At 47.4% G+C, this 22,285-nt stretch overlaps 3 protein-coding genes across 4 annotated transcripts in view; 2 read left to right on the top strand and 1 right to left on the bottom strand.

Moving 5' to 3' along the window:
- The first annotated feature begins 2,150 nt into the window (after positions 1-2,150).
- On the top strand, positions 2,151-5,825 carry nop16 (NOP16 nucleolar protein homolog (yeast)). Of its 2 annotated transcripts, XM_060057625.1 has the most exons (6): positions 2,151-2,354; positions 2,721-2,829; positions 3,574-3,631; positions 3,839-3,945; positions 5,179-5,329; positions 5,376-5,825. In XM_060057625.1, exons 1-6 carry the CDS (start codon positions 2,248-2,250, stop codon positions 5,393-5,395), a joined length of 552 nt encoding a protein of 183 aa, XP_059913608.1. In that variant the 5' UTR covers positions 2,151-2,247; the 3' UTR covers positions 5,396-5,825. The 2 variants fall into 2 exon arrangements, with proteins under 2 accessions (XP_059913608.1, XP_059913607.1); XM_060057624.1 differs by having other exon boundaries at positions 5,179-5,825.
- A 2,971-nt stretch (positions 5,826-8,796) lies between these two features.
- On the bottom strand, positions 8,797-16,189 carry arl10 (ADP-ribosylation factor-like 10). The gene is given in 6 exon segments (XM_060057642.1): positions 8,797-8,874; positions 8,877-8,964; positions 9,186-9,361; positions 11,855-12,053; positions 14,754-15,049; positions 15,179-16,189. Coding segments are annotated over 5 exon segments (666 nt in total). The 5' UTR covers positions 14,892-15,049; positions 15,179-16,189; the 3' UTR covers positions 8,797-8,809.
- A 67-nt stretch (positions 16,190-16,256) lies between these two features.
- wwc1 (WW and C2 domain containing 1) overlaps positions 16,257-22,285 on the top strand; it is a 30,421-nt gene continuing 24,392 nt past the window's right edge. Inside the window, exon 1 of the mRNA XM_060057630.1 lies at positions 16,257-17,494. Within this exon, the coding sequence (XP_059913613.1) occupies positions 17,376-17,494 (119 nt within the window). The 5' untranslated portion in view covers positions 16,257-17,375. The remainder of the gene's footprint in view (positions 17,495-22,285) is intronic.

The following is a 22,285-nucleotide window of genomic DNA, read 5'->3' as shown; positions in this document are numbered from 1 at the left end:
AGAGAGAGCTACCCGAAGTCGGAAAAAATATGACGGCATAATATCCTATTATCATGAGAAGGCCTATGCTACATGCTATATGCCTAGAAAGATAAAAAATATATTAGTTACTCAGTTAAAGTGACTTTTTAAACTAAGTTAATTTATTTTCACTCACACACAAACACACACCTCTGCATTGGATATGCGATCACAGGTACAGGTACTGGCAGTGTAGGCCTGGCACTGTCCCTGATCTTATCTGCTGCTTAGGGGGTTTCTGGAAGAGGGTTTCGGAGAAGCTGTGCAACACTATGTGTAGTTATTGTTGTTGTCACTTTCCTCAGATGAAAGTCTGCCTTACAGTGTGCATACAGGGCATGTACACCCCTGCTGGCATAATTAATTTCTTTAATGCAGTGTGTGCATTTAGCACATCCTTTTTTCTAATTTTTTTGGAAAAGGCAGACAGTGGAAAGTTATGCTTCACTGAATTCACCTCAGTCGTGGCTTCTAATTTTAGCCATGACCACTTCCAACTGCACTTGCACCCTGCGTCCTGCTGCACAATAAGTGCATCCTTCTCCGATATTTCCCACCACTATCCTCGGTCCGGGTCGGGCCGGGCCTTTGATCGAGCGTTTTTATTTTAATTTTTGTCATTGGTTTATTGGCCAAATCTGAGGAGAAATCTATGCCATAAACAGAAATATTATAGGCCTTTATTACACGGGTCTTCTCAATGCCGTGGAACGCTCCGTTCACTTGCATGGGTAGTTGTCCGGTGACTTGTCAACCCCAGAGTCTTCCGTTGCTAAGCGACGTCACCGTCTTTGTGGACAATTTTTTTGTCCGTTATTTTTTTACGTTTTGGCAAGTAGCTGTGTAATATGCGGGATAATGTATAGAACATGCCGGTCATTATCAAAAATAAGCCCCTTCAGGGCAAAGCAAGACGCCTTCGCTGCGCGTCGTGTACTGTTCGCCCTGTCGGGGCTTATTTTCCCGATAATGACCGGCGTTCTATACATTATCCCTTGCATATATATTTAGCAGAGTAGGCCTAGTAACAAATGTGCAAAGTTACACATGTGTTCAAATAAATGTTGGGTTGAAATCGGGCTCGGGCTCATAATTACACTTAATGTGTCAGGTCGGGCCGGGCTCGCGCAGAACGTGCACGGGCTTGGGCCGGGTCGGGCTTGATTTTCTGGGCCCGATCTAAGCTCCAACGTGCGCATGCGCATCCAAAGCGCGCCGTTTGCATGTCTGTAAGTTAGAGAAATCTGTGGCCAGCATGCATGGCGCGCAAGCTAAAAACATCAACTTGTGGTCATCCTTTATCGTTAGTATGTTGGGGGAGTAGCCATAATTTACTTTCCATCTTCTACTTCTTTTCCATCTGTTATCCTAAATTTCTGACTCAGGCTTAACAACTCTACTGAGCTGTTCAGATTTTCTCTAGGTGGGAGGGCAAGACGTGTGTGTGTGGTGTGTGTGTGTGTGTGTGTGTGTGTGTGTGTGTGTGTGTGTGTGTGTGTGTGTGTGTGTGTGTGTGTGTGTGTGTGTGTGTGTGTGTGTGTGTGTGTGTGTGTGTGTGTGTGGGGGGGGGGGGGGGGGGGGGGGGGGAATGCGTGTTGATGAATGTAATGTGTTGTCTCATTTGTGTATGTGTAACTGTTTAATGTCAAATGTTGTCTTATTTGTGTTTATGCCTTATTGGTGTATGTTGTCTTATTTGTGTTTAGGTCAAATGTAGTATGTTGTCTTATTTGTGCATATGCCTAATTGTTTTCTACATGTCTATCTGTTTGTTGTATAAATCATAAAATAAAAAATTGATCACAAAGAAAAAAAGAAGTTTTTTTTTTCTTTCTTTCTGAGTACCCCTGCAGTACTCAAAAGTACCCCTAGGGGTACGCTTACCACCATTTGAGTACCACTGGTTTAAGGTGTATGTTGGCTCTAAAGCGACACCTAGAGGCGGCCCGTAGGAGGTTCAGGCTGTAGTTTCATGACTGTATAAACCCCAACTGAAAATAAGTAAACGTTGACAAATTACTGCTCTTTTGACGTAAACAAAGTTTAAACGAAGCACTCTAATGGGGAAATAAATAGTGGATCTCTGATAGAAACGTTAGAAAGGTCAGAGGTAAGAAGAAGGCGGTGCCGCGTACCACGCGTTTCCGTCTCTTCCGGGTTCCACACGTTGTCAACAAGCACATCGTTGTGTTCTGCGAGTGATCGAGAGCTTTCATCTCATCCACCATGCCGAAAGCCAAGAAAAACAGCCACAGAAAGAAGTATGACTACGACAAGGACAGGAAGAAGCAGAAGAAACAGTTCATGAAGAAGTCCAGACCGAGGATAGAAGAGTAAGTCCGGACACGATGCGGCTGCTGGCTCACAAGCCCAGCATACACCACCAGGATACAAAGACTTTATATTACAACATCCCTTTATATCACCCTCATATATATCTATATATATAATTTTTTTTTATAGTCATTCATCGTGCATCTATTGATCAGGTCTACCGATCGCTGTTTGATCCAACATAATATCAAATATTGAATACAAATGCCATTGACCTCATTATTACTCAACACACTCTGTGTGGTCTTGAATAGTCTTCTTTCAGATGCGTCTACCGTACATAGTTTACATTAATGAACGCAGTGATTATGAATCTTGGATGAACGGATGTAGTTGAGTGACGTACTTATGCCCTCCCCCACCAGTAAAAGCATCAGGCACGCGTGGGACAACTACAAGACCAGCAACAAGAACCTGGAGGACATGGGCCTGGCCTTCGACCCCAACCACTCGCAGCCCATCCGGAACCCCGAGGTCAGACACCCCCCCCCCCCCCCCCCCCCCCCCCCACCCCATTGTCGCTGCTTTATGCCCGTGTGGTTAAAGTGTGTAGCAAATAGATGACAAAAACAAGTGGAGTGCAGATAATAAAATGGACAAAACAATGAACGTTACAGACCAGGTTGTGGTAAAACGCTGGAGCTGAATTGCCGAATTTTGGTGTTTTGAGAGCGATCATTATTCAGCATCCATCAACATGTTCTGTCCTCCTTGGACGTCTATTGGTGGGACGGTTCCCCCCAACCGACTCCAAATGGGTTCCTAACCCGATATGAACTGGGGAGATCCACCAGCCAGGGTCTCTCACAGCTTGAGGCGCTCTGATATCTGAGGTCTGTTCTCCAGACTAAGATCTGTTCTAAAACGATTTTCCTGCATCCATTTTAAAGCTAGGGCAGCCAATTTGTTTAAGTAGCATTTGTTTGTCATATTTCTCGAAATGCTCTCTACGTTCCAATAACAATCAATAAATGAAATGCTCTGACGAAAAACCCTAGAAAAAATAAGATGTATGTGTGGTAATCTGTAATAAGACCGTCCAATCAATGATTTGCCCAAACATGATGGATGCTTTACCCGGGTACCTGTCGCACTCAGCAAGCTACTCCTAGGGAGGCTGCAGGGAGGGCTGGGATGTTTTTGGTTCGATACTTTAAAAGCACTACTGTTAACTTTGGTTGTCTGATGTGATCATGTGTTTTTTTGTGTGTCTTTCAGACTGGCTTTGCCCCAACGCCAGCTGCCCCAGTCGTAACCAAGCCCTACGTATTGCGGAGTAAGGACCTGTGATTTTAATATTTAATCATCTTTAATAGTAACTCTAGATCCAGCTGTTGATCCCGGCTTTAAGGAATTTCCCCTCTAGGGTATTAATAAAGTTGTTATCTATAGGGACTTGGGGTGTGTGGTGTGTGTGTGTGTGTGTGTGTGTGTGTGTCCCCTTTGCGCCTGACCTTTGCGTCTCTTCTGCTGTTGTGATCAGAGATGGAGGAGGAGGCGAGCCAGCGGTTTGACGATGACAAAAGCCTGTCCCGAGACCTGATCGACTTCGTTCAGCACATGGTGCGGGAACACGGGGAGGACTACAAGGTGAGGCCACCGAGGGTCTGTCTGTGATGTAGGGGTCTGTCTGTGATGCTACGGTCTGTCTGTGATGTAGTTTGTCTGTGATGCTACGGTCAGTCTGTGATGCTACGGTCAGTCTGTGATGCTACGGTCTGTCTGTGATGCGTAGGGTCTGTCTGTGATGCGTAGGGTCTGTCTGTGATGCGTAGGGTCTGTCTGTGATGCGTAGGGTCTGTCTGTGATGCGTAGGGTCTGTGTGATGCGTACGGACTGTCTGTGATGCGTACGGACTGTCTGTGATGCATAAGTCCATGAGTTTATGTTGTGTGTTTGTTGTGTAGGCCATGGGGCGATGTGTGTGTATTTGTTGTTTATGTCATGGGGTGATGCTGTGTGTTTGTGTTGTGTAGGTCATGGGTGATGTGTGTGTTGTGTAGGCCAAGGGTGATGTGTGTGTTTGTGTGTAGTAGGGGTGTAACGATTCATGCGATGCATCGATGAATCGAGTGTCAGTCCTACCGATTAAACTAAATCGATCTCCTAAAATAAATAAATAGAATGAATCGCTTTGGCTTCACCAATAATCAATATAAATGCTTTAAATCGTATGAATCGATTATGATTATGACAACTACTGAATCGTTAATCAAATCGAATCGTCTGAAGCCAAAGTTTCACACCCCTAGTGTGTAGGCCATGGGGTGATGTGTGTATTTGTTGTGTGTTTGTGTGGTGTAGGCCATGGGTTGATGTATGTTTGTGTTGTGTAGGCCAAGGGTGAAGTGTTTCTTTGTGTGTAGGCCATAGATGTGTGTAATTGTTGTATAGGCCATGGGGTTATGTGTGTATTTGTTGTGTCTCTGTGTTGTGTAGGCCATGGCTTGGTGATGTGTGTATTTGTTGTGGGTTTGTGTTGTGTAGGCCATGGCTTGGTGATGTGTCTATTTGTTGTGTGTTTGTGTTGTGTAGGCCATGGGTTGGTGATGTGTGTATTAGTTGTGTCTCTGTGTTGTGTAGGCCATGGCTTGGTGATGTGTGTATTTGTTGTGTGTTTGTGTTGTGTAGGCCATGGGTTGGTGATGTGTGTATTTGATGCGTCTCTTTGTTGTGTAGGCCATGGGTTGGTGATGTGTGTATTAGTTGTGTCTCTGTGTTGTGTAGGCCATGGGTTGGTGATGTGTGTATTTGATGCGTCTCTTTGTTGTGTAGGCCATGGGTTGGTGATGTGTGTATTAGTTGTGTCTCTGTGTTGTGTAGGCCATGGCGCGGGATGAGAAGAACTACTACCAGGACACGCCCAAGCAGATCCAGAGGAAAGTGAACGAGTACAAGCGCTGTCACCCAAAGCTCTTCAACGCCTTCATCCAGTCGCTAGCTCCCAATGCTAACCCACAGAGCAGCTCACAGCCTCCAGTCATTGTCTGCTAATGCTAACCCACAGAGCAGCTCACAGCCTCCAGTCATTGTCTGCTAATGCTAACCCACAGAGAAGCAAGCGGCCTCCATCCAGTCGCTACCCGCTATAACCACCCGTCGTTCCTCCCCCCCCCCTCTCCTTGACCTCTTGACCCCAGACAGAAGGGCCCGTCTGGGGGTATCATGTCCCAATGTGTGCGGTAACAACGGTGGTCCGGTGGTCCATACGGGCCGGATGTAAACAAGATGGCCGGTTAACGACACTTTCTCTCTGGAAATGGACGTGAAACTCCCGGACTACTGGACCGCGTGTGGAAACTAGCAAGAGATCCACACAACGTAGAATGGGTCTACAGTTCTTGAACGCGGTTCTGCATTCTACAACTTAAGTATTTTACTTCTATACAGAGCTGGTTAATTTTGTTTTTGTGATGTTTCTATAATACAAGTTGTCTTTATGCAGCAATAAATTTGTTTCCCGAAGTCAATTTGCTTCTTGGTCTGTTTCTCCCTTTTTCGGAAGTTTCAGTTTTCCCGTCTTGTTTCAAGTCGATCACGCCGTCATCTCTCTCCCGTTCCCTGCCCACCCACGTCTTTTTAATCCTGAACCGGGTGGATATATTGTGTGAACCACAAACCGTGTGCGTTTTATCTATTCCTAAAGTATTCTCCTCTGAGCCCTGTTTCCTCCTAATGTTCTTCTGTTGGTTCTCGCTCTACGCTCTTAACGCCGGTTGTGTGTTTAACGCGGGGTTGGGTCAGAGGGTCCACCACCTGCAGGAGGTGGGCCCCGCCCCTGCAGGAACACAGAGCCCTTGGCCTGCAGGAGACTCCTGTCCCACAGACCTGCTGTACACAGCCCGGCGCTAGGCATAGGCGAACTAGGCGGTCGCCTAGGGCGGCAAATGCGTTGGGGGTGACAAAAGCGTTGGGGGTGCCCCCTGGTGGCGGCCTTAATTAATTAATTAATGAATTTTAATGAAACAAGCGAAATAAAACATGCTGTCCAACCACGTTTCGAAATGGAACGGATAATGGGGGGAACGGGGGAACAACAGCTATTGAATTGTTACTGAAACCATCGCTGAAGCGGCGGAAATGTCGCCGGGCCTTGCTGTACATGTTTATATCCATAGGCTACCATGGCTGCCCCTGACCGGCCTGACCTGTGCATGTTGTGTGGACGGTCATGCATTATTTATTTATGACTATATCTCCCGTATCTGAAACGTACCAAGACTCTCAACACTCAGACAGGGCTTGGGGCTCGATGAATTATGATCCATTAGCGTGGGAATATCTTCTGCACTGGTTTGGAGTTATACGTTTTTGAGGAATGGCTTTAGAACTGGTCAGGTGGAATACCTTTTAGTACTGGTTTGTGATAGGAAGAATATCCTTAGTACTGACTAGGATAAATATGTTTAGTACTGGTTAGGATGAATATGTTTAGCACTGGTTTATATTTTGAGGATAGTACTGGTTAAAATAATAACTTTGGTACTACTGTCTATGAGGAATAAACCAACTGTCATATTAAAACCTTGACGAGACAAGGCTGTATGAGAGAGAGTGAGATAATTGGCAGTTTTCGTCTTTCAGGATCCAAGGGAATTGTCTCTATTGACTTTGCTGTAAAACATAATGATGTCGGGGGTCGAAGTAGAACAGAGGTGATTCTCTGTTCGTCCCGTTAAAAAGGCTTTCTCCGTGTGCAACGTGCTGTGTTCCTCTTCTACACAGAACATGCATCTCTGATAAGGGCAATGTACACAAGCCTGTGTGTCTCTACATAGCACATGTATCTTATAAGAACGCATAGATCCCTGTGTCCCCTAGTACACCATGTTGTGTTTCTCTACTCAGAACATACGTCTGATAAGAACAACGTACAGATCTGTGTGTGCGTCTCCTAGTACCACATGTTGTGTGTCTACACAGCACATGTATCTGATAAGAATAATGTCCCTAAGATAAGAAACACATCCCTTTGTGTGTCTCCTAGCAACACGGGTCCTTCTGAACCAACAGGACCTTCCGCCCGTCTTATGAGGTGTTTCTGTTCTGGTCTGAGCGTCTGTGAGTGACTGGAAAGGTCTTCTGGTTGGTAGTGGTTACGGTTGAAGAGTTATTGATGCTATTGGTGCAGTATTATGGCTTTAACTCACAGCACCTTTTGTGAGTTAACTAGTTGGTTGACGTTCCGTTGGAATAATAGTTTAGTTTATTTGTCTCCCTCATCCTCGTTGATGTTTTGATGTCATTTGTAGTTCTTGTTAGCACAGTGATTTTTTATTATAAATTCGCACCATCTTTAAACTCAATCTTCAAGCCGTTTTAAACACAGTCAACACAGAACATAAAATACCAAGCAAAAATGAATTGATCAACTTTATACACAAACAGGAATCTTTCTTTATAAGCAGTACAAAGCATAACCTCTTGGGCTAAGACGCTAAGTCATTTAAAAGTGTTTCTTCATCAGTCTAAAACGATTTGATCTTACCCTTATTTGGCAGATTGCTATGTGTTTATTAGTAGTAGATGGATGGAATGGAACAAGTTCTATAAATGACTGAAATGTTCAAAGCTGCATGGGAAGAGTGTCTAATGAGGAATCACCACAGAGTTTCACCGGGGCAACACATTCAGGTAAAGCAACACAAGACAGGTTAAAACCAACACATATCTAGCATTAGCATTGAAATGCATACAGTAGAGCTGGGAACAAAACCTCGAGAGTAATTACAGCCGGCAGCCAACACGCTAGAAGAGCTGGAGGAGGAGAATCACGTGACTTCAACCTCCTCCACCTCCTGCTCATCCAACTCTACACCTCCCACTGTGAGCGGCCATCTCCTCCCTCTCCTCATCTCTTGCTCCCTATTCTCCCCACTCTCCACCTCCCTCTTCCACCACCCCCCCCCTCTCTTCCTCCTCTCTCTCCTCCTTCGCCTCCCTCTCTTCCACCTCTCCCCCCCTCTCCTCCACCTCCCTCCCACCCACTCCCCCCCCTCTCTTCCTCCTCTCTCTCCTCCTTCGCCTCCCTCTCTTCCACCTCTCCCCCCCTCTCCTCCACCTCCCTCCCACCCACTCCCCCCCCTCTCTTCTCCTCTCTCTCCCCCCCCTACACCTCCCTCTTCCACCCCCCCCCCTCTCTCCCCCTCTCTCTCCCCCCCCCTACACCTCCCTCTTCCACCTCTCCCCCCCTCTCTCTCCCCCCCCTACACCTCCTCTTCCACCTCTCCCCCCTCTCTCTCTCCCCCCCCTACACCTCCCTCTTCCACCCCCCCCCCCCTCTCTCCCCCCTCTCTCTCTCCCCCCTGCACCTCCCTCTTCCACCTCTCCCCCCTCTCTCCTCCTTCTCCTGTACCTCCCCTCTCTTCCCCTCTCTCTGCTCCTCCTCCTCCACCTCCCTCTCCTTCACCTCTCCTCCTCCTCCACCTCCTCCTCCTCCACCTCCTCCTCCTCCTCAGTGCAGCTTCAGCAGCAGGTCTTGCAGGGCCTCCAGGCCGACACCGGCACTCCCCAGCTGGTGGCCAGGAGGAAGAGGCGTCTGTCCTGGGTCACGGAGCCCAGAGAGAGCCCCTCGTGGAGCTCAGTAACACCCAACGCATCGGCCTGGTCCTGGGACAGACAGACACACCTCTTACCTGGGCAGCTCCTGAATCACTATACAGGTACTGTAAACGTATATAAAACATCGTAAAACCGTCCCCCAGGTCAGTTGGCCTGGCCATGGTACTCTTTTCTATGCTGCGCTATGCTATGCTAAACTATGTTATAGTATATTAAAACGATGCTAGTAGTGTAGTATGCTATATAAGCACTTTGCTGACGTAGCCTACCTGTTTGTTAGCCAGCACCACCACTGGCAGATGCCGCTCCATCTTCAGCAGGAGCTGCAGTTCCTGTCTGGCCAGCGGGAGGCGCTGGCGGTCGGAGGCGTCCACCACGTACACCAGGATGTCCGTCTTCCTCAGGTACTCCAGCCAATAGCACCGCAGCTCCTGGTCACCCCCGACTACAGCGCAGAAACAGAGTTTTCATGTTGTTTCACCTTCATCGATGTCATACTCAAAATACTCTGATTTTAGCGTCACAAGGCTAGGGTGCTAGCGCAGAAACATAGCATTCCTGTTGTTTGACCTTCACCAATATCATACTCGTATTAGGCTAGGGTGCTAGCACCGGTAGCAGCACTAGCATGCTCTTTCTGGACTATAAACCAAGTAGTTTGAGATAGGGGTGAGATGTTTACTCAGCAGCCGAATCGAGCTCCAGTAGCTTCATGGCTATCTGCTGGTTCATGGACCCCAGAGGGCTCTGAAGACATGAAGGGTCCTCATTCATTCATCCGCCGAACTAATGGCTCCCGGAAGAACTCGGCGGGGAACATCCAGCAAACAGACAGTCCTCACATCTGCTGCAGCACCAGAAACTCATTTCAAAGATCCGGCAGAATGATGTGGTGTGAACGGCTGAATAAGTGGTGTGAAGGGATGAATATGTCGTTTGCTTCATCTGAAGTCGTGCTTTTATTTTGAGTTGAGTTTTATAACCGAATATGTAATGAGAAACATGGAATCCATAGGTTACATAATATCGAATTTAATCCATAGTCTAATCAAATCCCTTATCCGTAGTAAACTTTTAACTAGTCTTACCTGGTCTACTCTAACCATGCTCCATATCCACACCAGCCTAATCCAATCCAGTCAACTCTCAACTAGTCTCATCTAGTGTACTCTAACCACTCTCTGAAACCACACTAGTCTAATCGAATCCAGTCAACTGTCAACTAGTCTCATCTGGTCTACTCTAACCAGACTCTGAATCAACACTAGTCTAATCTCTCAACCAGTCTCATCTAGTCCACTCTCTCTGAATCCAAACTAGTCTCATCTGGTCTGATCTCGTCAACTGCAGCTAAACTCTGACTCCACACACCAGTGCGGATTTCTTCAGAGGAACACCCGCGGGTCAGCATCTGGTGTCTCCGTGGAGGCGGTTGCTAGGCAACAGGATTGGGATGTGGTTTTGAGCTGGTGTCGATGGGGGGTAGGTAAACAGCTCCTGCGATGTGTTTGCTGACTAACGGCCGTCCGTTGCCCCGGCGACCTGCCAACCGCCCCCCCCCCCCCCCCCCCCCCCCCCGGCCCCGCCCCTCCCGGAGACCCCCGGGTCGTTTTTGTTTGAATGTGGGGAAGAATGGAGACCATACAGGCGGCAGAAACACAGAGGGAACAATCCCTTATGCCCCTTGGTCTCTGACCCGGGGAACACCGAAGAGACCGGTCGCGAAGCTGGGATTTAGGACGTTCCTTTGGGCTCAGTTAGGGGTCCTGGTGGCGTGAGACTCGGTCCCCTCATAGGGACTTCTGAGCATGAAGGGGCCGTCAGACAATATATTGTACTGTTTATGTACTTCATATAGATGGCCAAAGTTTTAGCCGATCCTCTTTTACCTAATGTCGTCTGTCTCTCTCAGTGTCTGTCTGAACTTGCACTAATCATGGGGCATTTTACACACGCGCGCGCGCACACACACACACACACACACACACACACACACACACACACACACACACACACACACACACACACACACACACACACACACACACACACACACACACACACACACACACACACACACACACTCAGATTTAATTATAAGTGAGAACCGGGGATTTCCAAATGATGATTTCGGCATGGCCGCCCGAAGCGTTTAAGTATTTCTTAGTATTACTAGCCCTAGTTTTTGATATGACATGATGTTTTTTAGTAACATCAATATACAGGTGGCTTATTTAAACCTATGGCATTAATAAAACATTGTTATCGTGTTATCAGCTGTGTTAAAGTGAATCCCATTGGAATGTCCCAGGCGCTATCGACAAAGAGTTTTTCCGACTTCGTACTGAAACTGGATCGTGAAGGTACAGCGTCAACGCCCACTTTACATCCCGCTACACACCAACACAGCCATAGTTCCTAGAAGCACAGGTTGTAGCTCTAAAGGAAGAGGTTGTAGTTCTAAAGGAAGAGGTTGTAGGTCTAAAGGAAGAGGTTGTAGGTCTAAAGGAAGAGGTTGTAGTTCTAAAGGAAGAGGTTGTAGGTCTAAAGGAAGAGGTTGTAGGTCTAAAGGAAGAGGTTGTAGTTCTAAAGGAGGGGGTTGTAGTTCTAAAGGACAAGGTTGTGGTCCTAAAGGAAGAGGTTGTAGTTCTATAGGAAGGGGTTGTAGTTCTAAAAGAGGGGGTTGTAGTTCTAAAGGAGGGGGTTGTAGTTCTAAAAGAGGGGGTTGTAGTTCTAAAGGAGGGGGTTGTAGTTCTAAAGGAGGGGGTTGTAGTTCTAAAGGAGGGGGTTGTAGTTCTAAAAGAGGGGGTTGTAGTTCTAAAGGAGGGGGTTGTAGTTCTAAAGGAGGGGGTTGTAGTTCTAAAGGAGGGGGTTGTAGTTCTAAAGGAGGGGCTTGTAGTTCTAAAGGAGGGGCTTGTAGTTCTGCAAGGCATCTTACTTTCCAGGAAGTCCAGCTGGTGGGCGGAGCCTCGCAGGCTCATGAAGTTGAAGCCTCTGGTTGGACGGCGGTGCCCCGGCCTGGCGACGCCCCCTGGAGCCCCGCCCCCTAAGGTGAGACAGTGCAATAGGCTGCTCTTCCCGGCTCCGTCCAATCCCAGGACCAGGACCTGCTGCTTCTTATCCTCCGCCCGCGACTCCTGGGGTTCAGAGGTCAGAGTCGTTAGGAGAAAGACGCACTGTCTAACCTCCACCTGCTCCTTAATGACCTGTCTCCATACTGTCTAACCCCTACCTGCTCCTTAATGACCTGTCTCTGTACTGTCTAACCCCTACCTGCTCCTTAATGACCCGACTCTGTACTGTCTAACCCCTACCTGCTCCTTAATGACCTGTCTCTGTACTGTCTAACCCCTACCTGCTCCTTAATGACCTGTCTCTGTACTGTCTAACCTCTACCTGCTCCTTAATGACCCGTCTCTGTACTGTCTAACCCCTACCTGCTCCTTAATGACCCGTCTCTGTACTGTCTAACCCCTACCTGCTCCTTAATGACCTGTCTCTGTACTGTCTAACCTCTACCTGGTCCTTAATGACCTGTCTGTACTGTCTAACCCCTACCTGCTCCTTAATGACCTGTCTCTGTACTGTCTAACCCCTACCTGGTCCTTAATGACCTGTCTGTACTGTCTAACCCCTACCTGCTCCTTAATGACCTGTCTCTGTACTGTCTAACCCCTACCTGCTCCTTAATGACCTGTCTCTGTACTGTCTAACCCCTACCTGCTCCTTAATGACCTGTCTCTGTACTGTCTAACCCCTACCTGCTCCTTAATGACCTGTCTCTGTACTGTCTAACCCCTACCTGCTCCTTAATGACCTGTCTCTGTACTGTCTAACCCCTACCTGCTCCTTAATGACCCGTCTCTGTACTGTCTAACCCCTACCTGCTCCTCAATGAACAGGATCTGTACTATCTAACCCCTACCTGCTCCTTAATGACAGAGATCTGTATTAACTGGCTAACCCCTACCTGCTCCTTAATGACAGAGATCTGTATTAACTGGCTAACCCCTACCTGCTCCTTAATGACAGAGATCTGTATTAACTGGCTAACCCCTACCTGATCCTTAATGACAGAGATCTGTATTAACTGGCTGACCCCTACCTGCTCCTTAATGACAGAGATCTGTATTAACTGGCTGACCCCTACCTGATCCTCAATGATGAGATCTGCGCGTGCGGAGCCCGGAGAGAGAGGGACGGAGAGAATTTGAGCAAGAATAAGAGGGGGGATAGGAAGTCTCTCTATCCTTCAGATTCACTGCTCTCTCCATCTCTCCCTTTCTTTCTCAATAATACTCTTGATTGTTTGAAATAAATGGAGGAAGAGACAGCAGTGAGAATGAAGGAGGTGAAGACAGTGAGCATGAAGGAGAGGAAGACAGTGATGTAAGCAGTGAGAATGAAGGAGAACTAGCCAGTGACGTTAGCAGGGAGAATGAAGGAGAATGAGCCAGTGATGTTGGCAGTGAGAATGAAGGAGTTGAAGACAGTGATGTTGGCAGTTGAGTCAGGAGCACTTTTTTATTCAGCATTACCACCTCGCTTCAGCACACATTCAGCACAGCCCTTCACACCACATATTCAGCCATTCAAACGACATATTCATCCCTTCACACCACTTATTCAGCCGTTCACACCACATATTCAGCCATTCACACCACTTATTCAGCCGTTCACACCACATATTCAGCCTTTCACACCACTTATTCAACCCTTCACACCACTTATTCAGCCATTCACACCAGATATTCAGCCTTTCACACCCATTCATAGCCGATATCCACCCATTCTTACCTAGCAGAATTAAAGACATTCTGCTCTCTATTTCTTTACTCGGTTCAATATTATCTTCTGACTGGGTATCCCAAGTAGTGTCAAGAGTGAGCAATCTGTGCACAGTGTTGGGGGGAGGCGCGTGTGGGTGCGCGTGTGTGTGCGTATGAACAAGAATTACATATCTTACTGGATAAGGTGTGTCTCTATAAAAACGCACAACACATGCACGTACACACCAGAACAAAACACACACACAGTAAAATAATTTGAGGTCAGGTGCTTGTGGTCTCATATATATGTATTTACAGAAAGTTCCAGAAACAATCTAGAAGTTCTCCCTCCATGACGTTTAAAACGACCCATTTGGTATTGAAATGAGCTTCTAATCTGTGATGTGAGAAGGCGAATGGATTCACTGTCTCCCTAACTCAGAGACACGCGGCTGAACCGATACTACTGAATGAATCTCCTGAGCAGACTGACAAAACTCACTCAATACTGCGTGTGTTCACTCGTGTCTTTTCTGTTATTCAACAGTAATAACCATCACCCTTCCCCTGCTTCATCACCATCCTAGCCAGTACCCTTCATCGACATCATTAAGACTCACATCGTCAGCATAGGTCTAGGTCTTTCTTCCTGTCTACCTCAACTGTAGAGCAAGGTATTACCACTCCCGAGGTAGCGGTGCGATTCCACTGTGAGATTCTCACGCGCGCACGCACGCACGCACACACACACACACACACACACACACACACACACACACACACACACACACACACACACACACACACACACACACACACACACACACACACACACACACACACACAATCAAGTTAGCTTGGGACAGGCCATTCACACACATATTCGTGTATTCATGTTCGTGCATTTATATACATTCATTGATATTAATTGCTTTATATTTATTCGATATTTTATATTTATGTGTCTGTGTAACTCATGCTAACCCTGCCAGTACACAACCGCTCTGTCCCCCAGCAGGACCCCACGCCGTCCCACCTGCGGCCCGGGTCCAACCCTCTGCTCCTCACCTCGGTCAGCATGCTGTACTCGGCCTGGGGGCTCCACAGCTCCCTCTGGTAGAAGAAGTTGAGCGCCAGGAAGAGCGCGGAGCCCAGAGCAGCCGCCGCGGCCGACAGAGCGACAGACACATGGCGCAGAAAAACCATGGGAGACCTGGGGGCTGGACGGAGAGCGACGGGTCTGCCCGGACACGCCGACGGCTGCCTCTGGACGGGCGGCGACGGTGAAGTTGGGAGCCGGTGTTGGTGGTATGTGGTGGTTGGTGGTGGGTTAGTGCCGAGACTGATCCCGTATGGACCGGACCCTGTGTGGTGTGGTGGTTGAGATACAGTGAACCTGCAGGAGAGATGTTCCCTCCTCTGTAAGGGCAGGGCTTAAAGTCAACCGATAGGCAGCCGGGTGTGAAGGTGCAGGGAGGGCTGCTCACACTCACATCTTCAGCCTCGGATACTTCGCACGTCTGGGGACAGCTGCGTGCGCATGTCCCGGTCCGTCCTACGTTCCGGTCGGTGGCCGCCCTGCAACGATGGTCTCTCCGGTTCAGCGGACTTTGAGTCCTACTTCCCAAAGAGCTGGTGATGCTTTTCCTCGTCCATGCTCTCTTTCTTGCAGCGATGTTCTGCATTCCCCGTCCCTGTTCATATCATCGTTAGCGGTAGACGATTATATTTTCTCTTTTTGCCCTTTTCTTTACTGTTCAGCCCAAAACAACAAACACACGCGTCCTCTTGACCGCTCAGTCCCCACCTGTCTGCCCGCACCTGTCTGTCCGCACCTGTCTGTCCGCCCGTCCATCTGTCCGAGGCTTCACTGACATTATCTCTCTGAAGTCCGGGAGAACAGCGACAAAAACACTTAATACAGGAACTAATTATTGTATTCAGATCCATGGCGTAATTATTGAGTTGGTCAAACTATTTTATTGACTGGAAACGACTAGAACCCACAACAAGCAGCATCGACTTTCTTCCTGACCTAACCCGTGGGGCCACTAGAGGGCGCCGGAGGACTGGGAGTCAGTTTGGTTCTGCAAATACAAGACAGATAACTTATTATTATTTTAGTAGTATTAAAGTATTTGAATAAGTATTATGTAAGATTATAGAATAAAGTATTGTTGATACTAGTATTAAAAAAACATCTGTCTCCTACTAACGAGTTGAAAACCCATCTGGTCACCACACTAAAATCTCCAGTGGTAAAGGATAGAGAAAAATAATGCATAGTGAGTGTAGAGATACAGAGAGAGCAATAGCCTATAGTGGATTATATGAGAGGGAGAGAGAAATATACAGGGAAACATACGGACAGAGACAGGGGGAGAGAGGGAGAGGGAGAGAAACAGAGGGAGAGAGAGAGAGGCAGAAGGGGAGATAGAGAGAAACAGATAGACAGACAGACAGACAGACAGACAGACAGACAGAGGGAGAGAGGGAGATAGAGAGAATAATAGAGGGAGAGAGGGAGGGAAACAGAGGGAGAGAGAGAGAGAGAGACAGAGAGAAAAAGGGAGAGCGAGAGACAGACAGACAGACAGAGGGAGAGGGAGAGAGAGAGAGAGAGAGAGAGAGATCACCTGTACACTGAGGTGACGTCACCAGGCTCCATCGCGAGTCTTCGTCAGAGCGACCAGCAGCGACCGACCCAACAAGTCTACGGGGATCTACTTTTCTACTTCCCCCCCTGGAAAACAGAAGAAAAAACTCCTTCAGACTCATCTGAACACGGAGGAAAGGTGCATACGGTGCCCGGGACATGTAGCAGACCCACCGGGACCCCGCGGACACCGGAGACAGCAGTTTAGTGTTTAGTGAACGAGTCGCTAGCCTCGGCTAGGCTAACCAACATGGAGGCGGACCGTGAACCTCTGGGTCTACACTAGTCCCGGTCCAAACTTGTCCTGGTCGACCCCCGGACTGGTCTGAACGGATCTGGGTCTGAACTAGTCTTGGTCTGGGTCTAAACTAGTCCTGGTTCGGGTCTACACGGGCCCTGGTCTAAAGGAGTCCTGGTTCGAGTCTGCATGAGTTCAGACGAGACCAGCTGACACATGGATTTAAGTTCAAACCGGTTCTATGAAGTTCGGTGTTAATGAAGCGGTCTGTGCTATCGACTATTCTCTATGGATCGTGGACATGGGTCCTAAGAAGTAATCCCCAGTGAAGAAGAGAAGTCTAAGGGGGTGGATGCTCGTCCTGGAGCGATCCTGTCTGGGAGCACATTTACATATGTTGTGTTTGTGAATGAGGGTTCAAACTACTACGAAACTGGTTCCTTGTGGATTAATAAAGTGCTGTGAATCCTGATCAACTTCTGGACATCAGTGGCTGGTCATCCACTCCGGGAATGAAGTTGTGTTCAAGTGCAAACTATTTCAAGTAGAACGGGTCCACCGTTTATCCCGACTACATCTTGAACGCTGCGGTGAGTGGATGCTGGGACGGCGGGACCATGATGTGGATTACCGCCTAATCGGCACCGCCACCGGCCGGGAATCTGAAGGACATCAAGATGGAGAAGAGCACTGAAGCGACGTCCCGTACGGGGGAAGCAGTCAAAACGGGGCCAGGCTGGATGGTACTGGGTTAGAGGATTTCTTCGGCGGGGTATTTGATGGAGACTCGTCTGACATGCCCAGGAAGGAGCAGCCACTGCCCCAGGGTTGGGAGGAAGCCCGCGACTTTGACGGGAAAGTTTACTACATTGATCACATCCACCAGGCCACCAGCTGGATCGACCCGAGAGACAGGTAAGACACACTTGGGGCTTGGGTCAGGACAGTCATTGTTTTTGAATCCCAAATGAAAGGTTCTGGTTTCGATACCCAATGTCAACCATCCCTGAGCATGATGCTCCCTTTCCACTACCTCCACCTTAATGACCTGTCTCTGTACTGTCTTACCCCTAGATGCATCTTAATGTCATGTCTCTGTACTATCTAACATCTACCTGCTCCTTAACGACCTGTCTCTGTACCCTATAACCCCTACGGCTCCTTAATGACCCGTGTCTGTACTGTCTAGCCCCTACCCGCTCCTTAATGACCCGTCTCTGTACTGTCTAACCCCTACCTGCTCCTTAATGACCCGTCTCTGTACTGTCTAACCCCTACCTGCTCCTTAATGACCCATCTCTGTACCCCAACCGGCTAATTAATGACATGAATCTAAAAATAATTCTCTCTATGTAAAGAAACACTTGATAAATAGTAGTAAAGTTTGGTTTGTTGGTCTACTACACCTGTTGTTTGACGGTTCAAAGCCCTCACAGATTAATGTAGATGTTTCCCTGGCTGGTGATGGTCTGCGGGGATCGGGTTAGGGTGTGTGTGGTTGTAGTGACGAGGCACCCACTCTATGGAGGAGGTTTTGGGGGTCCGCTTCCAACGGGGAAGGTGCCAGGTCTGACTTCCCGAGAGGTCATGTGGTGGGACAGTGGTGGGACAGGAAGCACTGCTTCATATTTCACGGTGGTCAGATGGGTCCCGGCCCTCCCATTCCCCACAGCAGCACCACCGTCTGGACAAAAGCGACATGGGGTCCAGGTCCACCAATCAGAGAGCACAGGTAGAGCGTGAAGGGTATAGCATCTATGGTAGAGCATGCAGATGTCTAGTATCTATGGTAGAGCATGCAGGATAGACCATGCTGGTGTATAGCATCTATGATAGAGGGCATGCAGGTGTATAGCATCTATGGTAGAGCATGCAGGATAGAGCATGCAGGTGTATAGCATCTATGGCAGAGAGCATGCAGATGTATAGCATCTATGGTAGAGCCTCTATGGTAAAGACTGCAGGTGGACGGCATCTATGTTGTAGGATCTATGGTAGAGCATGCAGTGTAGAGCATATATGGTAGAGCATCTACGATAGAGCATGCAGGTGTAGAGCATCTATGATAGAGCATATATGATAATTCAGTGAAGCGCATCTATGATAGAGCATTCAGTGTAGAGCATCTATGGTAGAGCATTCAGTGTAGAGCATCTATAGTAGAGCATTCAGTGTAGAGCATCTATGGTAGAGCATTCAGTGTAGAGCATCTATGATAGAGCATTCAGTGTAGAGCATCTATGGTAGAGCATGCAGGATAGAGAATGCAGGTGTATGGCATCTACGGTAGAGAGCATGCAGGTGTATAGCATCTATGGTAGAGCATATAGTGTATAGTATGTTATCGCATCTATGGTAGAGCATGCAGGGCAGAGCATGCAGGGCAGAGCATGCAGTGTAATAGGCTTATCATACATGCCTGGCGGGGTCTAGCAGCTCGGGCGCTCCACAGAGCGCTGGTTACACAAGGCTCCTTGTAGGCTCCTAAAGACCCCCAGACTTTGATACCAAATCCTTTAATGGCCCTGAATTCCTCCAGGCTTACGGCCAGCTTTTTTTTTTTTTTTTTTTTTTTTTTTTTTTTTTTTTTTAAACTGCTCCTTTGCTTGGCCCTGCTGAGGACATCATGGCTCTGAGACCAAAGGGTGGCTTTACCACAGTAACCCCCTGCTAAGGGAATAGTACTAAGAGAACACACAATGATCAGAGCACAGCCTCGCTGAAATGTTCTTATCGGTGTACGTTTTGTTGTGCAGGGCAGGCGCCAGGCTTTGCTTCCCCCTCAGGGGGCCTGAGGTGTTTGGCAAATATTTCCGTGTGAGCGATGCACAAGAGCATCATTGAGCTCAGGTGGTGGCGGGAACGTACAAGTGCATACTTTACATACTTGTAGTTCACCGTGACACATGACTCTGAGCTGGGCCAGAAACGAGGAGAGTCTGTGTCTTGATCAGGACTGGGTTGTATCAAGTGTAATTTCTGCAGGTACCGGCAACTATGTGAAGCCGACCTGCCAATGATGAGATCATACACAGCCTGTCCTGTGGACTCTGTCTCCTACCTGGTACTTTGACCCAGAGCGGTCCTGACAGAATCTGGATGGGCCGAGCTTGTCCTGCACCATAGGACTGTTTCTTGGGCTAAAGACTGGCCTTCATGTTGTGTCTCTGCTAGGACTGTTTCCTGGGCTACAGGCTGGTTCTCTGGTAGGACTGTTTCTTGGGCTAAAGACTGGCCTTCATGTTGTGTCTCTGCTAGGACTGTTTCCTGGGCTACAGGCTGGTTCTCTGGTAGGACCGTTTCCTGGGCTACAGGCTGGTTCTCTGGTAGGACTGTTTCCTGGGCTACAGGCTGGTTCTCTGGTAGGACTGTTTCCTGGGCTACAGGCTCTCATAGTGGTTCTCTGGTGGGACTGTTTCCTGGGCTACAGGCTGGTTCTCTGGTAGGACTGTTTCCTGGGCTACAGGCTGGTTCTCTGGTAGGACTGTTTCCTGGGCTACAGGCTAGTTCTCTGGTAGGACTGTTTCCTGGGCTACAGGCTGGTTCTCTGGTAGGACTGTTTCCTGGGCTACAGGCTGGTTCTCTGGTAGGACTGTTTCCTGGGCTACAGGCTGGTTCTCTGGTAGGACTGTTTCCTGGGCTACAGGCTGGTTCTCTGGTAGGACTGTTTCCTGGGCTACAGGCTCTCATAGTGGTTCTCTGGTAGGACTGTTTCCTGGGCTACAGGCTGGTTCTCTGCTAGGACTGTTTCCTGGGCTACAGGCTCTCATAGTGGTTCTCTGGTAGGACTGTTTCCTGGGCTACAGGCTGGTTCTCTGGTAGGACTGTTTCCTGGGCTGCAGGCTCTCAGTGGTTCTCTGGTAGGACTGTTTCCTGGGCTGCAGGCTGGTTCTCTGGTAGGACTGTTTCCTGGGCTGCAGGCTGGTTCTCTGGTAGGACTGTTTCCTGGGCTACAGGCTGGTTCTCTGGTAGGACTGTTTCCTGGGCTGCAGGCTGGTTCTCTGGTAGGACTGTTTCCTGGGCTACAGTCCAGCTCTCATGGTGGTTCTCTGGTTTATTCTCCTACCTTCGCTGCCTCTTTCTAAATAGCCTACATGGTTTGTGGGAAAGTCATAGTAATCATGGTAAACCGTTGATTCGATGGTTTGGTCAAAACATTTCAAGTAATTCCTCTCATCTGGTAGTCATCAGTAGACCCGTCTGCTGGGGGCTGTGGACTCAGCACGTTAAATCATGTGCTTTTCTGTTGGAAACTATTACACATGCCTGAATACCTTGCACCCTTGCCAGGTTAATTACTACTTCTCTTTATCATGACTAGGGCTGGGTATCACGGCCAAGTTCCTGAATCGATTCGATTTCGATTCTGAAGGCTTTAAATCGATTAATAACGATTCGATTCGATTCGATTCAATCCGAATCGGTTCCATCTGCTCCTAGATTGAATGATAATTTTCTTAAGTTGTAAGGAAATATTCTTTATAGGCTATCATCGTTAATTCATCACTAAAATCATTAATTGTGACTAAAATCTTGTAGTTGTGACTGTTAATTAACATCCTTAGCAAGATTTTACATTCTATTCAACGTGATGGCCTGCCTAATTCAATATATTAATGAAATTATCTCCATGCAACACACATGTTTTTATTTTGTAGGCTACATTAATGACAATCCAGGCAACTATAAACAAAACTGCCTCCATCTTCCTAAAATATATAAATATAACCATTGTAAAGATTATACCATTTAAGATAAAATATTCAAGTATTATAAAACTCCTTAAATTCACATTTTTTCAACACATTAAAAAAAAAATAAAAAAATCGATCTCATGCCCTGTGAATCGATAGCGTGAAATTTAAACGAAATCGATCCAAAATCGATTAAATCGATTTTTTTACCCAGGCCTAATCATGACTACAATCTGCTGGTCATCACACAGTCCACCGCAGCCCACAGGCAGCCCACAGACCAACCATCTAGTAGGGCTTTGACTTTTGCCCAAAAATCCTATTCGAAGTTCGTTTGTTTATTAATATTAGAATATATTCGAATATTTATTAATAATATTTTGCTTCAGTAAATCCCTTCAGTAAGACCTGGATTGGGCTTCGCGATGTTCGTTTACCGGCGTTGCTATGGTTACCGGTCTTGCGCGTTCCAACGGTTTATTAGGTTTCTAATAACTCGCTGTCTAATCAATACTTCATTCACTGCCTCTTCCGTGGTCATTACAATATTATGAATAGACTGCGTGGGGTTCTCCGCGTCTCTCCCTCTTGGCCTGCCCATAACAGGTTCGAATATTAAGGGCTGCCTAATATTTGTTCGAATTTTGATTTATTTTTTGATATTCGAATTATATTCGAATAACGAAGTTCGGAGTCAAAGCCCTACCATCTAGGGCCTAAAAATTTTTTTTGTTTGGTTCCGGTTTCCGACCGACCCTGTCAATTTATGTGCGACCCAAATTATTTTATGAGCTTTATAAAAAAAAAAAAAAATAATAATTTTTTTTTATGCAAACTATAATTACGTTTTGGTACAGCACCTCTTCATTCTGTACAAGGATGAGCGAATTTTCTCGTTTTTAAATGAAAACAACCTACCTATCATTCGCTGCCGCTGAAAATAAAAAATAAAAAAAAATTCCCTACCTACCCATGACCTCAACTGACAACCAACAGGAACCAACTTTTTTTT

Source organism: Gadus macrocephalus, chromosome 7 (genome assembly GCF_031168955.1).
Source record: "Gadus macrocephalus chromosome 7, ASM3116895v1".
Lineage (NCBI taxonomy): Eukaryota > Metazoa > Chordata > Actinopteri > Gadiformes > Gadidae > Gadus > Gadus macrocephalus.
This window is presented reverse-complemented; position numbering and strand designations above follow the sequence as displayed.